General features: G+C 45.9%; 1 protein-coding gene across 9 annotated transcripts in view; it reads right to left on the reverse strand.

The window, feature by feature from the left end:
- Nucleotides 1-14,097, reverse strand: part of LOC311630173 (F-box/WD repeat-containing protein 12-like) — a 55,445-nt gene that overhangs the window by 26,885 nt on the left and 14,463 nt on the right. For 6 of the 9 annotated variants that reach the window (XR_014796334.1, XR_014796336.1, XR_014796338.1 and 3 more), the window contains 5 exons: nt 9,274-9,483; nt 3,157-3,315; nt 1,852-2,062; nt 596-774; nt 387-514 (listed from right to left, as the gene is read on the reverse strand). Coding sequence is in view for 3 of the 9 variants with exons in the window: in XM_084899028.1 (XP_084755154.1) it covers nt 387-514; nt 596-774; nt 1,852-2,062; nt 3,157-3,315; nt 9,274-9,483 (887 nt within the window). In the remaining 6 variants the exon portion in view is untranslated. Of the gene's footprint in view, nt 1-386; nt 529-595; nt 775-1,851; nt 2,063-3,156; nt 3,316-9,273; nt 9,484-14,097 lie in introns of all 9 variants that reach the window. The other 3 variants (XR_014796335.1, XR_014796337.1, XR_014796339.1) reach the window with 1 other exon arrangement.

A 14,097-nucleotide genomic window follows, 5' to 3' on the forward strand; every position in this document is an offset into this window, starting at 1 on the left:
GCCAGACAAGAGAAAGGTAAATATCACATGATCTCACTCACATGTGGAATATAATGATCAACTTAAACTGATGAACAAGAATAGATCCAGAGACAAACAGCAGGGGAGATGGGGGGGGGGGGTAGAGAGCAACAAAAGGACTTGTATGCATGCATATTAGCATAACCAATGGACACAGACACTGGGCCGGGCGGGGGAGGGGAGGGGGGAATGGAGGGAGGACTTGCCCAGGGTGGGAATGGCTAGGGCAGGAGGTCAAGTGGGGGAAAAGGGGACATACATAAAACTTTAGACATTAAAAATAAAAAATTATTTTTAATAAAAGGTACTGCAGGGAGGCCAGGAGAGGCCATCTTACAGGTAGAGGAGGAATCAGATGCAATTACCTGGCCCAGCGGTGGGAGCCCCCGAGCAAGTAACAGCAGCTCTTGAGGGCAGGAAGCTTATTCTCCTTTTCCCACAAGTAGACTCGCAAGGAGAGGTCGAAAGAAGAGGTGATGACTCGGCTCTGGTCCTTGAAATGAAAAGCTACATGAGGCGGGATGTGGGCTCCGGGGCAGGGCCCCTCCATTCGGGCCGGATGTGCTGCACTCACCACATACAGGGCCGTGATGGGCTTCTGATGGTCCTGGAAGGCTGCCAGCCGCAGGCCGTGGATGGTGAAGAGCACCAGCTCAGACCCCGACACCAGCAGCACCACTTGGGAGCCGTGCCCCTTCATGAGGTGAGGGGGCATCATGGTGTCCGGCAGGATGAAACTTGTGACCTGTTGTACTTTTTGAAATAAAAACACACCGCTGGTCATTCTTGGCAACGCTGGAGCGTGGGACAGGCGTGCCCTGCCTGAGATGACGCGGCACATTGAACAGAACAAGGCTTCAGAGCGAAAGCAGCGCTCACGGCTGAACCGCGTTTACTCCCTCCGCCTCCCGTGCCCTGGCTCCAGCGCACGGAATCGGTGTCTCCCAGGGGACCGTGCGGGTGTGTGACAGGACTGGCACACAGCCCGGGCAGAGAACGGGGGGAGTGAGCACCCTTCCTCCCGCCCCTCCTCAGTAGGGCAGGCTGCGATGGAAAAGGGCCACATGAGAACCACGGCATTTACGACATCTGCCAAACACTATCGTTGAAGACACAGTCTTTTACACGTATGGCATTCCTTTTTTTTTGTTGTTGTTGTTTTTTTAAATCAACTTGATCACTTCCTGATGGAATTTAGCACCAGGAAGAAAAATTACCTCTTTTGAAAAATGCATGTGCTTTCTCATTTCAGACTAGGGATTATTACATATCCCGTTTTCCCGTTTTCCTCAGCTGCCAGGAAGCTCAGAATGAAAATTAAGGTCAAATGATGACATGAAAACATGTCATAATACCACAGAAAATGTGCTACGGACCAGCGGGAAGGCATGTCTAGAGCGGTGTGGGGTTTAGGAGACAGGGAAGGAGAGGGCTGTGGATCTCACTTTCCTGCTGGACTAAGAACTCCTTGGGGAAGAGAGAGTTGTGGCTTTTATTCATCTTTGCCTGCACTCGGCACTGAGAACATGCCTTCAATACAGGGAAAAGAAGCAGGGCGAAGGGAAGCAGGAGAGTAAGTTAGGAGAGGGCAGGCTGTAAGTGGACAGAAGTTAATGTCTGAATTCAGGGCTATGCATAGGGCCTGACACAAAGCAGGTGCTCGACCACCCACCCAGCCTGTAACATCACAAACAAGGAAACAGCTGTTGTGTCACTATATTCGCTGCGAGACAAGAAAGGGTCCCCATGGAAACATGAGCGATCTGCGCTTGAAGCATCCTATGCAATGTTGTGCCAGGCAGACCCACAGTCCTGATAGGGGATCCTTACCCAGAATGTTCATTGCATCCCTGCACTTCTGAGCCCCCAGCTCGTAGGTGGTGACCGCCCACTGCACGCTGTTGTCATCTCTGTGCATCACCGCCAGCCTGGCTGCCTCCTCGGGGGCCCAGCAGGCTCTGGAGGTCAGCCCGATGGGGAGCGCAGTGGAGACAGGAGGCTCGTCTTCTGGGGGACACAGCAGGGACTGCAAGTGGAACACCTGGGGACACCACCAGCAGCCTCAGTGCGATGACGGGAGACGTCTCTGACCCCAGAGCACTCTGAAGGCCCTCCCCGCGACTCTGCGCAGGGACCCACCCCCACAGAGACCTTACTGGTGTCATGGAGCGGCTGTGCCACTGCAGACCCTCCTTCCCACATGGCTTGAACCAGGGAATGAGGTTAAGCCCAGCCCACGTCTGGCCACGAGAGGCGCCTGGGTCCGTGGGTCCCAGTGAGGGCAGCTGAGTGGATCCAGTAAACGGCTCTCCTGCTGTGGAGCAGCTGCACTTCACCATCTCACTTTTGCCTCCCGTGTCTGCCTGCAGGTTCCCTTCCTACTTCCAGGCAGTCTGGTTCAAACACTTCTTGTCAGTCCTGAGGACTGATTGTCAAGCAGTCCCACTCCAGTGACCGGCCCCCACCTGCCCCCTGCCTGAAGCCTCTCCTCCATGGCCCGGCAGACCTCTCACCTCCCTGGTACCAGGCCCCGGCACTGCCGCGCGATTGCCCTGCCTGTCCTTGCTCTCTTCCTGGCCTGCCTCATCCACCCGCCAGCATGGCTTAGACCCTCTCCAACTCCGCCCTAATTTTCCAGGTCGGTTCCTGGCACTCAGGCTGAATGTCTCCGAGCCTAGAAATCACCAGAACGCTCCCTGGGTCCCGGGTTTCTGGTGCCTGTGGTGGTCCTCAGTGCCATGGGCTGGCCACGAAGCAGGCACGCTGTGCCCTGTCCAGGCAATGATGCTGTCCCACACTGTCAGCATCCTCTCTCATGGAAGCTCAGTTCTCAAGCCGCTGAATGTCTAATGACACTCCACTGAGATGTCCCTAAAGCCTTAAGCCCCTTCAGAACTCTGTCCTCTCTAGCCAACGAACCCCTTCCGACCTGTGGGCAGTACAGCAGCCTGGAGAGAACAGCGGCTCGGGGGAGCAGCGGGCACCCCCTGCCCAGCTGGGGGCCCTGAGCAGCAGCAGATGTGGTCCTGTGCGAGAAGGCGCCCTCCCAGGTGCATGTGCAAGACCGGGCACAGAACCCACCACCTGTGCACACAAAGCCTGCCCTTGGGACCAGGGACACAGCCCAGCACTGACCTTGGGGCTCAGGTCTGAGTCCTGGGCCAAGGTGAACACCCACTGGCAGTCAGGGGAGCAGAGCAGGCTGGCGGGCTGGTTCGGGAACACGCTCACCCTGGACAGCAGCTGCAGCCCGGGCACTGTCAGCGTGCAGAGCGTTCCGTCGGCACAGGCCACCTGCAAGGCGAAGTGCGGTGACCACCTGCGCGCTCCTGTCCTCGCCCAAGGAACAGGGGGCCACACAACGCCTTCCTCGCTGGGGTGAAATGCCACTAAGTCAACAGTAATGAATTGCTCACACAATACGAGAGCAAGCCCTCTCCTCCCTCCACACAGAAGCCCTTGCTATCCCTCATGCTCACATGCTATTTTGCAGCCTGCCCATCTTTTCTGTTTCCAAATATCGTTTCTCATCAGAGGACTTTTTTCCAGGACTTTTTACTTCATCCATTATGATGGAAATTTAGGTTGTTTACAAATTCCGTTACCATGAATGATCTTTGTGCGACAATGCCAATATTTCCTCCCCAGAGGTCCCTAGAACTGGACTTGTTAGGTCCGAAGAGTATCATATTTAAAACTACTAACAGGAAAAAAAAAAGCTTTATTAAAAGTGTTCAGTCTATCTCTTCCGCCATGCTGCTGGCGTGAGTGGGAGGAGCCCATGCTAGCATGGAACAGGCTCTTTTGTTTATTGCATCGGACTCAGCTCCCTGGTGGTTCTTGGGGATCACGAAGTCTGGGCGTAACATATGGGGGAATTCGTCCGGGATCCCCAGCCAGGACCATTAGGGGCCCCAATCCGGAGAGCCTGACTGGCCGCGTCCTTACAGGCTCTGCAGTTTGCTTGTTCCAGATGCACTGCCAGTGCCCACCGCAGACCCTGTAGCCCTGGAACTCAATGTGGGTAAAGAAATTCACTGCCCAAGGACTCAAAAGGATGCTACACTGTTATCCTGAGCACGCCCACTGCTGTTGAAGTAGATGGCATCCAGACCTGACTACATGATTCCCAGTTCCTGCATGGCCTAGATCCTGGCAACTACAGGCCAGGAGGAGAACTGATGCCTGCAGGAGAGGAACTGGACTTCAGTGACAATACTGATGGGAACTGTGGTACTAAGGGTCTTGTAACTGTATTTGTTGTTTATGCTGAAAGGAAGTAGGCTGAGTCAATGATTTGACTAGGCACATTAGACAAGGGGGGAATGAGAGGGCAGAGCGGGGCGAGGATGAGCTCCCGACTCCGCCCCACAGGGCGGAGTTATCCCTAGCTCTCACCCAACCAATCAGGGTTAGCCGAGGCAGTGACATCACCACTGACTGGAGTAAAACCCCTGGACTGGGCGAAATTCGCACTCTCTTCCGCCATGCTGCCGGTGTGAGTGGGAAGAGCCCATGCTAGCATGGAGAAGGTTCTTTTATTGCATCGGACTCGGCTCCCTGGTGGTCCTTGGGGATCACGAAGTCTGGGCGTAACACTCATCACCTCAACCTCACAGCCAGCTTCATGCTCTTACCCACACTCCTCAGAATGTTGTGGCCAGCAAGGCCCGGTGGAGGCAGGGCTCCAGATGGCCAGCAAGGCCCTGTCGAGGCAGGACTCCAGGCCAGGGAAGGAACGAGCAACCAGACCCACAACAAAGAATGTAGCATAACTGTTAGTCGTAAAATAGTTCTGTTACAAGGCTCAACCCCCAGGCAGGCACATCCTGTTTCCAGTAGCCGCAAGGCAGGACAAACAGACCAAACCAGGTCAAACAGAGACTGCTTAAGCTGAAAATAAACTCCCACCCCAGGTGTTGGTATAAACTTTAAATGTTACTGTACTAATGGAATTTTTCTATAACTTATAACTAATGTTTCTTTGTTAAAACTTCTAGCCAATCATAATCTGCCAGGCATCCCTAAGACGGGGATAAAAGCAGCGTGCTTAGAGTGGGTCGGGGCTCTCGTTGCTCGCTGCTGAGTCAGTTGAGACAGGAGCCCGGACTCGAGTTCTTAATAAAGGCTTCCTAAATTCCAAAAAAAAAAAAAAAAAGTGTTCAGTCTATATCCTTATTTGCCATGTATAAAATATTTTTCATCAAACTTATTATAATACCAATTTTTTAATATGTTTGCTCATCCAGTGAGCCAAAAGCCTTGTCGCGATGCTGCTTTCCTGATTATGCGTTGGGCTTCACATTTACACATTATTGGCCACTTGTACTTCTTCTATGAGTTGACCATTCATGTATTCACCTATTTTTCTACTAGATCTCTATGCTTCAAATAATATATTAATGATTTTTAAAATAAGATAATGATTTCTCCTGGTTTTTTATGTCTTAATTTTATAATGCCCTATTGTTCAGATGTTTTTAATTTTTTAGGTAAATCTGTGTATTTTTTCAATTCCAGGTTTTGTCTTGCTTAGCAAGGCTGGGCACATCCCAGATTGATTTTAAAAATCACTCAATTATCCCTCGGATAATTTTATAACTGCCTTTTACATTTTTTAAAACATATTTTTATTCATTTCAGAGAGGAAGGAAGAGTAGAGAGAGATAGAAACATCAATGATAAGAGAGAATCATTGATAGGCTGGCACACATCCCCTTCCTGGGGACCGATCCACAACCTGGGCATGCGCCCATGTCCGGAATCGAACCCAGAACCCTTCAGTCCACAGGCCAAACCAGCTAGGGCTAACTGCCTTTAAATTTAATTTTAATTATTTTGAATGTATTTCCACAGAGGAGTGATATGGGAGTGATATGGGAGTAGATTAGCTTCTCTCTCCTAATGGTCAAGGGCTTCGTTTCTTGAATGGCTTGTTCATCACCTACTGTTTTAGAAGAACATTTTTCACAGACATTTGCACCTGGAACACAATCTGGACTTCGTATTCCTGAAAACACTCATCTGTACTGGCCAAGAAAACACAAACTCTGCACAACACACAAAAAATGGCAACAAACAAGGTCATGGAAAGAAAAAGAGAGAAGCAACACATTGAAGCTGGTAAAACTATTCCACCGGGAACCAGAGATCTATAGCCACATGGACAGGAGTTAAATATCACAATACAAGCATATGAAGGGACATCTGGAATCAGAAATTCAACACTCAGAATGGAAACAGATAAAAAACCACAAGATATTAAATAAGAGAAATTCACAAAATACACTGATGAAAAAGTTATCTCGCCTGGACAGTATGGCCCTATGCACCAAAAAGATTGCCAGTTTGATTCCCAGTCAGGGCAAATGCCCAGGTTACATGTTCAGTTCCTGGTCAGGATGCCATACAGGAAGCAACCAATAGATGTTTTTTCTCACATCGATGTTTCTCTCTCTCCATTCTTTCTCTCTAAAAAAAAAAAATCGATAAAAACATCAGAAAAAAATAGCCAGGACCGGTTTAGCTCAGTGGATAGAGCGTCGGCCTGCAGACTGAAAGGTCCCGGGTTTGATTCCGGTCAAGGGCATGTACCTTGGTTGCGGGCACATCCCCAGTGGGGGGTGTGCAAGAGGCAGCTGATCGATGATTCTCTCTCATCGATGTTTCTAACTCTCTGTCCCTCTCAATTCCTCTCTGTGTAAAATCAATAAAATATATTAAAAAAAAAAAAAAAAAAAAAAAAAAAAAAAAACATCAGGAAAAAATAAAAAAAAGTTACTTCACAAATGAATAGACCTTGTCAGTTTGGCTCAGTGGACGGAGCATTGGCTGTGGACTGAAGGGTCCCGGGATCAATTCCAGTCAAGGGAATGTTCTTCTGTTGCAGGCTTGGTACGTGGCCCCAGTCCAGGTGCATGTGGGAGGCAACCAATTGATATGTCTCTCTCACATCGATGTTTCTTTCTCTGCTTCTTCCCTTCCCTTCCACTCTCTCTAAAAAATCAATAGAAAAATATCCTCGGGTGAGAATTAAGGGGGAAAAAATGAAGATAATAAACCTAAGAGAGAAAACATTCTCTGAGCACATAAGGGCACTAGAAGAGAAGAAAACAGATACGAGAACAAAAGTAGAATGAAAGAGTAAAATAAATTGGAAAGTATCTAAGAAGATAGGCAAGAATGTCTAATAAACATGACAAGTTCCTACAGAGGAACACTTCATTAACAGATTAATAATTAAAATTCATATATAGTGAAACTCTCTAGAAATAAAAAAAAAACCTGAATCTATGTGCTGAAGGGTGACACAGGTGATCACTGCAGACATGTCACAATGAAACTACTAGACTTTAAATATTTCAAAATATCTTGAAGGCCTTTGAGTTTAAATATGCAAGTTTCTAACAAGTGAAGTTAGGTACCTGTAGACTTTTCAACAGAAACAGAAACAGTGAAGTAATAGTTTCACAAAATTCAAGAGAAGTGTGAGCAGGGATCTGGTGCCCAGCCAGGCTATCCTTCAGCATCAAGACTACAGAAAAGGGATGCCTCACCTACTCTGGGAATTTCAAGTACTAGGTTTTTTCATAGATCCTTATGGTCTTGCTACTCAAAAGAACTGGCAGCCCTAATATTCCCAAGAGGCCGGTTAAAAAGTCAGCATCTCGGGCATCCCCAGGGGCCCGCGGGATCAGAAGCTGCCTTTACACAAGAGTCACGAGTGATTGTGTCCACAATGTCTCAGAAGTTTGTCTATATCTCTTACCCTCTCTTCCACATTTACACTCTTGCTATCCCGGCTCTGTTCCAGACCATTGTTATCTTTCAGCTCACTAATTTCCTTCCATATTCTAGCTTTCTAATTGATGTATAAAGCATATATATGGCAAAATGCACAAAACAACGTAGAGCTCAATGAATTATTACCAAAGAAAATATTCATGTCACCACTTAAGCTAAGAAGTAGAACTTGCCAGGGCCCACAGCTCCATCCAGCCTCCCCAATCTGTGTGGTCCTACTGTCCACCCTCCATCAAGTCCATCACTGATCTCTTCACCTTTGCTTTTCAGTTTTCCTGTTCTGATTATTTTCTAAATCATTTTTATAGCTTTTAAAAATGTAATTGAATTTATTGGGATAACCTTGATTAATAAAATTATATAGGTTTCAGGGGTAAATTCTATGATACATCATCTGTATATTGTATTGTGTGTTCACTAACCAAAGTCAAGTCTCCTTCCATCACCACTTATCCCTCTTATATCCTAGTCCACCTCTCACCACAATCTGTTCCCACTGGTAATCACCATGCTGTGGTCTGTGTCTGTGTCATTTTTTATAGCTTTAAGTTATCTGCTGAAATTCGCCTCCCTGATCATAGCAATCATTGGTGTCTTATTGTCTGTGTCAAATAACCACACTACCTGAAGCCCCTATAGCTCTCTCAAATTGTCTACTGTTTAACCTGCTAGTTCTGTTGGTACTATTATTTTCATTTTTTTAATCCCTGCCCGAGGATATGTTTTTATTGGTTTTACAGAAAGAGAAAGGAAGAAAGAGAGAAACATTGATCAGTTTGCCTCCTGTACTTGACCCAAATGGGGATTGAACTTGCAACCCAGGTATGTGCCCTGAGCAGGAACGGAACCCACCACCTTTCAGTGTATGGGATGACACTCCAACCAACTGAGCCACCTGGCCAGGGCTAGTTGGTACTATTATTTTATTTTTATTTTTTATTTTTAAGTACATTTTATTGATTTTTTTTTACAGAGAAGGGAGAGGGATAGAGTTAGAAACATCGATGAGAGAGAAACATTGATCAGCTGCCTCCTGTACTTAGTGCCAAACTATATGCCCTTGATTGGAATCGAACCTGGGACCCTTGAGTGTGCAGACCGATGCTCTATCCACTGAGCCAAACCAGTCAGGGAGGTACTATTCTTATCCCCCAGTTAGCTTTAGGTGTGTGATGGACGCTATGTCGGAAAAGAGAAATAATGTGAGGCCTGGGCTACTGGTATCCTTCTCCAGAAAGGGCTTCCGTTTACTCAGACCAGGTGACAGGAGTGCTGAGCTGCAGCAGGTACGAAGACTGTTCACTCTCGGCCCACCTTACTGCCAGGTTACAACACCTGATAATCCACCCAATCTCCAACTCTCCGTGGCCCTGCACTCCAAGGTTTTTGTGCCCTTTGCTGGGGAGACCGGTAGTACCCACAGAGGCTCCTGAGAGCCGGGTCACTCACCAGCAGGAAGGGGCCCTCTGGGTGGTCAGAGGCCTCCAATGCAGACGAGGGTGTAGGCAGGCAGAAGGAGGCTGACTCCCTCCCGCTCTCTGATTCCCACACTTTGATGAGTCCTTGTGCGTCCACAGTGACAACCAGCTGCAGCTGAGGGTAGGTCACCAAATTCACCAGAGCAGCAGGCTGCAGAGGGCTAGACCAGATCTCCTTGCCCTGGGTAACAACAAAATTAATACAAGAACTTACATAAAGCAGTTTATTTCATAAACACACATTCTTTTTATTCATCCCTCAACCAGCCCACACTGGGACATGCAGGTGGAAGGACCCTATCCCCATCCTCAGGGACTAACAGCAGGGCAGGGAATACCATGGAGGTGGCTGAGTGTGTGTATATAGAGACTTTGGGGGGACTGGGTGGCATCCCCAAGTGGACCCAGGGTGGGGTCCTGCATGCACACTGGCCAATATGTCTGCTGCACTTCCAGTGGTGACCTACAGCTCAGCTGAGGAAGGCTAGGCAGGGATGCGGATCCAACACTACACACCTGGCTGGGACCTGGCCATGAATGGCTGCACACAGAGCCTCCACACGAAGCATCTCTCTCAGATCTGGGTAGTCAGTTTCACTGATAAGCTAACCGGGCTTGTGGATATGAATAGTTTGTGTTGCATATCTTCATCTGCCCTGGCCAGAACCCCCACTTCCCTACAGTGAACCCAGCAGGAACACCACAGGCCAGCCCAGGCTCAGGCCCAGGCCCATGCCCACAGGAAACCAGTGGCCCAAGCTGCGTCAATCCCATGTTCTCTTCCCAAGTTTCTGAGAACTGGGATGGAGAGGTAAAGAGCCCACGTGCCAGAGGGACCATGGTCCATTAAGACAGGGCACCCGAGAACCAACTCACTAGCCACTGTCCTTGAGTCTCCCAGAGCTCACACACAAGGATTCTTTCCTATGTGGGGTTATTCTGACCCTTTTTCTGTTATGTTATCTCTGTGTCATGGTCTCTGTCTCCTTTCCCACACCTGACATCTCAGTCTTCTTCCACTCGTTTCTTTCTTCCTCACAGGCCACTTGATTTCTGTTGCTCAGCTAACATGCCATCAGTGGGACAGAACTCGGCCTGTAGACAGATTGAGGGTGAGCTTTGGAGGACGAAGGGTGTTCACCCGTGGTTAGTGGCAGCAAGTGGGCGAAGGAACAGTTAAACTCCCCTGCCTATTTCAGAATGGGAAGCAGGAGCCAGCGGAAGAGGGCAGAAAGATGCTGACCAGTGATGGCCTGGGGACCCTGACTCTACCTGATGTGGCCCAGAAAAGAGAGGTGTGGGGCTGGGGACAGTTGGGAGCTGCTGGTAGTACCAGATACTTCAATGCTAGAAAAAGGCAAACTCAAACCATAGAATTCTCCAGGGAACAGCAAATAAAATGTGGAGAAAAATATTATGAGTAAATAGAAAACTAAGAAAAATTTTTAAAAGAATAATTACTAACTGCAGGAAAAGCAAAATGTTAGTTTACCTCAAGGCCTGGCTGTGAAAAGCATTCACATAATTGTGAGGGAGCACAGACTTGGTTTGAACAGCTGTAAGAAGGAAATTCCAACCTAGGGGAGTTGGCTGAAGGTGGCCGCCCCTAACTGTTCACTGACCTTTCCCAACAAGTCCGTGTACGTGTAGACCCTCGGTGTTTACCGGAATCTTTATGCCTACTCTTTAGACATCCTTGTTTAAAGGACACTGAAGATGCACGTGTCCTCCCAGAATGCTTACCCTACAGATTGTATCTAAAAGTTAAACTTTATCTCGAACTGCTGTTACAATAAAAGCCTGAAGAGGCAGGTGAATGAGACTGACTAGTTCCTATTGTCAGGCAGTCTCTTAGCCCTCTCTTTCACAGAAATGTGTGTCAGAGTAATCATTCATCCGTCACTCAGGGTCTGCTGGTCAGCCCTGGCACATAATTATAATAACACTAGATATCTAGTGCATTAGATATCTAGGTGGGGAGGAATCCCTCAGCCTGGCCTGCACCCTCTCCAATCTGGGACCCCTTGGGGGGTGTCCTAAACAAGCAGTCAGACATCCCTCTTGCAATCTGGAATCACTGGCTCCTAACAGCTCACCTGCCTGCCAGCCTGATTATCCCTAACCCCTCTGCCTGCCGGCCTGCTTGCCCCTAACTGCCCTCCCCTGCTGGCCTGATAGACCCTAACTGCCTCTGCCTTGGCTCTACTACCGTGGCATTGTCCAGAAGGAAGGCAGGATGACCGGAAGATGTCTAATGAACTTATTACCCTTTTATTAGTATAGATAGACAATATATGCCATTATTTTTGCGACAGCAAGGTTACTCTGTATGGAGGTAGAAAAAGAAAAGCAAAATCATTATCCCCTAATTTGGGAACATCATTTCCTCTAGGGTTGGGGAAATAAAATGGCACAATTGACTGAGGTGTTTTTTCTTCTTTTTTTTCTTTCTTTTTTTTTTTTTTTTTATAAGCCTTTCAAATCTTTGACCTTTACTCTGGGTAATGCTGCAATGTTAGTAGCATCTCGACCTATCTCTAATCCATGAGGTGACATGTTACAATGCATTTAGTGTTTTCTAAAAAAGATTGTCATAACATTTCCAAGTAAAAAAAATATTTTAAAAATGTATTCCTGAATATAGTTCCAAAAGATGGTATATGAATGATGGCAAAACTTATATATTAATAGTACCCAGTGGTTCTACATAAAAGGACTCATACACAGTGAGAATGAGGAAGGACCCTACTACAGACAGAAATGAGATGAGAACATCATGTCTAGCAATAGGCAGTATTAAGGCACAAAACTTAAAGATTTAGAAGAAATCGTTTTCTAGCAAAATATAGTGATTCAACTTTACTGAAGAACAAGTACTAGGTGTGCCAGTTAATAATGCAGACTTTGTAATCAAAGAAAACACGGTAATTTCAAGAGAAACATCAAAAGTGCTTTATTCAAAGTAATGTCCATCGCTAGTTACACATTTCCCCATCTTTCGGGTAATTTATCGATTCCATTCCAATAGAACTTTTCTTATTTTTTTAAATATATTTTATTGATTTTTTACAGAGAGGAAGGGAAAGAGACAGAGAGCTAGAAACGTAAGACAGAGAAACATTGACCAGCTGCCTCCTGCACACCCCCCACCGGGGATGTGCCCGCAACCAATGTACATGCCCCTGACCAGAATCGAACCTGGGACCTTTCAGTCCGCAGACCAACACTCTACCACTGAGCCAAACCGGTTTTGGCAGAACTTTTCTTATTTTGAGGCATACCATTCAGAGACCCAATTTTCCACTTCTTCATATGTCTTGAAGTGCTGCTCGGAAAGTGCTTGTGCCATCGATTGGAAAAGTGGTCATCTGAAGGAGCAAGGTCTAGTGAATACAGTGGGTGGATTAATACTTCCCAGGCAAGATCTTTTAACATGTCTTTAACTGGTTTTGAAGTGTGTGATTGTGCGTTATCATGAAGCAAAATTACTTTGCCGTGTCTTCTGGAATATTCTGGTCATTTCACGATCAAAGCTAGGTTCAAATTGATTATTTGTTGTCAGTAGCAATCAAAATGATTGCACCTGGTTTTAGAAGCTCATACATAATACGCCACACCTTCCTGATCCCACCAAATGCAGAGCATTGTCTTCTTTCTGAAGCGATTGATTTGGCCTTGCAGTAGATGTTGATGGTTGACCTGTATCTCCCCTTGATTTTATGCATTTGGGATTCTCAAAATAAATCCACTTTTCATCACGTCACAATTCCATGCAAAAAATACTTTCTTTCATGCCACATAAGCAACATTTTACTGATTTTTCGGTTTTCCATTTGCCTTTCGTTCCGTTGATGTGGCACCCATTTTCCTTCCTTTAAAATCTTTCCCATTACTTGTAAATGATCTGAAATTGTTTGCTGAGCAACGTTTAATCTTTCTGCAGGTTGTTTTTGAGTTTTGCATGAATCTTCATTCAATAATGCTTGTAATTGTTGGTCTTCAAACTTTTTCAGTTGACCTGGATATTGTCTTTCACATCAAAATCATCACTTTTACAGTGTTTAAACCAGCGTTCACAAGTGTCTTAAGATGGAGCATGTTCACCATAAGCTTTCCGAAGTATGAAGCAACAGTTTTCTTTAAAATAATGAATTATGACTTCCTACAAATTCTTTTTTACATGAAATTTGATATTTTTAAGTGTAAGAATATCTATAATGTTAATACCTTCAGCAAATTTGACATATGAAGTTTTGAAGCTTGTTATGAATACAACAAAATAGCATACATATCAAATCATATATATATCAACATATATGTAACTCCATCTATTGAAAAAAATCCACATTATTAACTGCTACACCTAGTAAAAACCTGGAGAGGAGTTACAGAGGAAACTGAAAAAGCAGAGACAAAAGGCCCAGTTACTTCACAAATGACTCAATCCATCTCTTAATAAATGTATAACTCCTATAACATTTCTTTTACTATTTCAGGTTATAAAAAAAAAAATGTTAGAAAGCTCTCTGATTCATTCTGTAAAACTAGGACCAAAACAAAATAAAGACAAATATAACTTATGAATAGAGATTAAAAATATTTAAGTATTATTATTCAGAGCCCCAGCAATACATATATTATGTTCTATTAGAGTTGGTTATAGAAATTCAAGGACGGTTCAAATAATTTATTACATATTCAAATTAAACTGGAGAACCATAAGGAATAATCAACAAATGCCCCAAAAGTACTGGTACCTGTTTCTAATTTCAGCAGCCATTCCTGATTTTTTAAA

Source organism: Pipistrellus hanaki (assembly GCF_964339955.1).
Source record: "Pipistrellus hanaki genome assembly, chromosome: 11".
Taxonomy (NCBI): Eukaryota; Metazoa; Chordata; class Mammalia; order Chiroptera; family Vespertilionidae; genus Pipistrellus; species Pipistrellus hanaki.